Consider the following 1944-nt stretch of genomic DNA (forward strand, 5'->3'; position numbering starts at 1 on the left):
CGAGAGATTCAGCTGGGTTCCAGGTGAGCCTCTCGAAAAAACAAATTAGTTTGCAAATATGTGTATATTCGCTAATTTCGTGCAGTTTGGGTTCAAGGAGAACATAGGGTTGACGGAAGCTCGGAGACTGCGCCTATCTGATGAGCCCCAATTCGGGCGAAACCGGTCGGGGGCTGTCGAGGAGTTTTCAGTAACCGTATGAGTAGTACATTACAAAAATATACATGTATCACGATATCTCGAATCTGGAAACGTGAGGCGGCCTGGTGCATCACATTCAGTTGCCTGAGAACACAAATGAGGGATTCAGCTGGGTTCCAGGTGAGTCTCTCGAGAAAAACAACTTAGTTTGCAAATATGTGAAAGTCCTTTTTACAGCACGTCGCACTTAAGGTTTATTCTAGAAATTTGGACATCTTCACTGGCACCCGGGGTTCAGAGGATACGTGATTTGCTGTTTTGTCCACTTTTGCGACCAATCGGATGTCGCCGTGATGCTGAACAGGCAAAGGGGCGGACTACTCACAGGCTTCAACGAATGAATAGTTTCCCTGTCAGGCAACTTACGCCAGGCGTCACTCGGTGGTCTGAGTGGCCGAATTTTCTTCTCAAGTATGGAAATGTATGCAGGAACACCATGCACAGTGTGTGTGAAATATGTCGTATCTACTGCTGAGCTGGTACGTTCCACATTAGGCTTGTTTGCTTACCGGGTTTCTGTATGTTCGAGGACTTAGCGAGGATATCAAGCGTTGTACTTCAGCGCCTGGTTTCCTTCTATACTCCCCCACACAACGTGTGTTTCACAACAATCCCGCTAGGATTGGAGTGCATTCCGTAGCATCTTGCTGAGCGGCACTCCAAAGGCCCTCGCAGTATATGGGCCGGTGAACGGAGTTATCCTCTCGCTTATTCGATAGTGGCTTGCCGGCTGTCACAGTAACTGTGACTCCGAACAAGCCCTGCAAAAATCCCTGGTATGTTCCTCTGAGAACAGAGCGCGCTCTATGCCAACGACAGGTTCCGATAGGGGGCTCTTTCGGGTAGAGTCGCACTATGAACATTCACAGGGCTGTAAGCTGCGTTGACCGGTAACTTACGTCATTCAGTAAAGAGTTGTAACGCACACGGCCTGTTTTTTCTACATACCAGGCAATGCATTCCCCGATAGCTCGGTGGTTAGAGCGCGAATTTACTGACCGGAAGGTCTGTGGCTCGAACGCGACCTCTGCCTCTCGACACCCTCTGTCTAGGCTTGGGCAACCTGGCACTAACCCAGCCCTCTTGTAACCTTCGGGTGGCATGGCAGTTGGGCACCGAAAGGATGCCATAGGTGAACGATTTTTTCCATCAACCATATATTCTACTTGTACTCAAGTACAAAATTGGTCAGCTACCCCCCCCCCCCGATTGGTTTTGACAGGAGACTCAAATGAATACGACTGAATCTTTCATTTATGATTGTCTTAAATTGGAGCGGAGGAGGAATATACTTTGCTGAAGAAGTACCATCTTGATCGACTTTCGTCCTGTCAGCTCCAGTCATTCACATTTAGCTGGCAAATATGAGCTAATCTATTCACTCGGTTTGGGCCCGACCTAAAGCTGCCACCTTGACGTGGAGGAATATTGCTGAAGAAGTACCATCTTGATCGACTTTCGTCCAGTCAGCTCCAGTCATTCACATTTAGCTGGCAAATATGAGCTAATTAATCCACTCGGTTTGGGCCCGACCTAAAGCTGCCACCTTGACGTGGTGGTCGGGCTTCAGTGCTGCAATGATCCCGCGGGCTACACTGGCTGGAACTTCGTTCCACAAGGTCTAACCATGCCAGGAAGGCCAAAGGGGAGCAGCCAGACCAAGAGCAGCGAGACCCCGTACTACGAGTAATCGTGCTACGAGGCGGCCTGGAGGTAAAGTCGTACTGTCCTCTGCGACAGGAG

At 49.4% G+C, this 1944-nt stretch overlaps 1 protein-coding gene across 1 annotated transcript in view; it reads left to right on the top strand.

The window, feature by feature from the left end:
- The window catches only part of T265_07246 (hypothetical protein), a gene marked incomplete at both ends in the record, with an annotated part of 5143 nt that extends 3853 nt beyond the window's left edge, over positions 1-1290 (top strand). The window contains one exon of the mRNA XM_009172720.1: positions 1153-1290. Within this exon, the coding sequence (XP_009170984.1) occupies positions 1153-1290 (138 nt within the window). The remainder of the gene's footprint in view (positions 1-1152) is intronic.
- Between the last annotated feature and the right edge of the window lie 654 nt (positions 1291-1944).

The sequence above is a fragment of the Opisthorchis viverrini genome (assembly GCF_000715545.1).
Source record: "Opisthorchis viverrini unplaced genomic scaffold opera_v5_166, whole genome shotgun sequence".
Lineage (NCBI taxonomy): Eukaryota > Metazoa > Platyhelminthes > Trematoda > Opisthorchiida > Opisthorchiidae > Opisthorchis > Opisthorchis viverrini.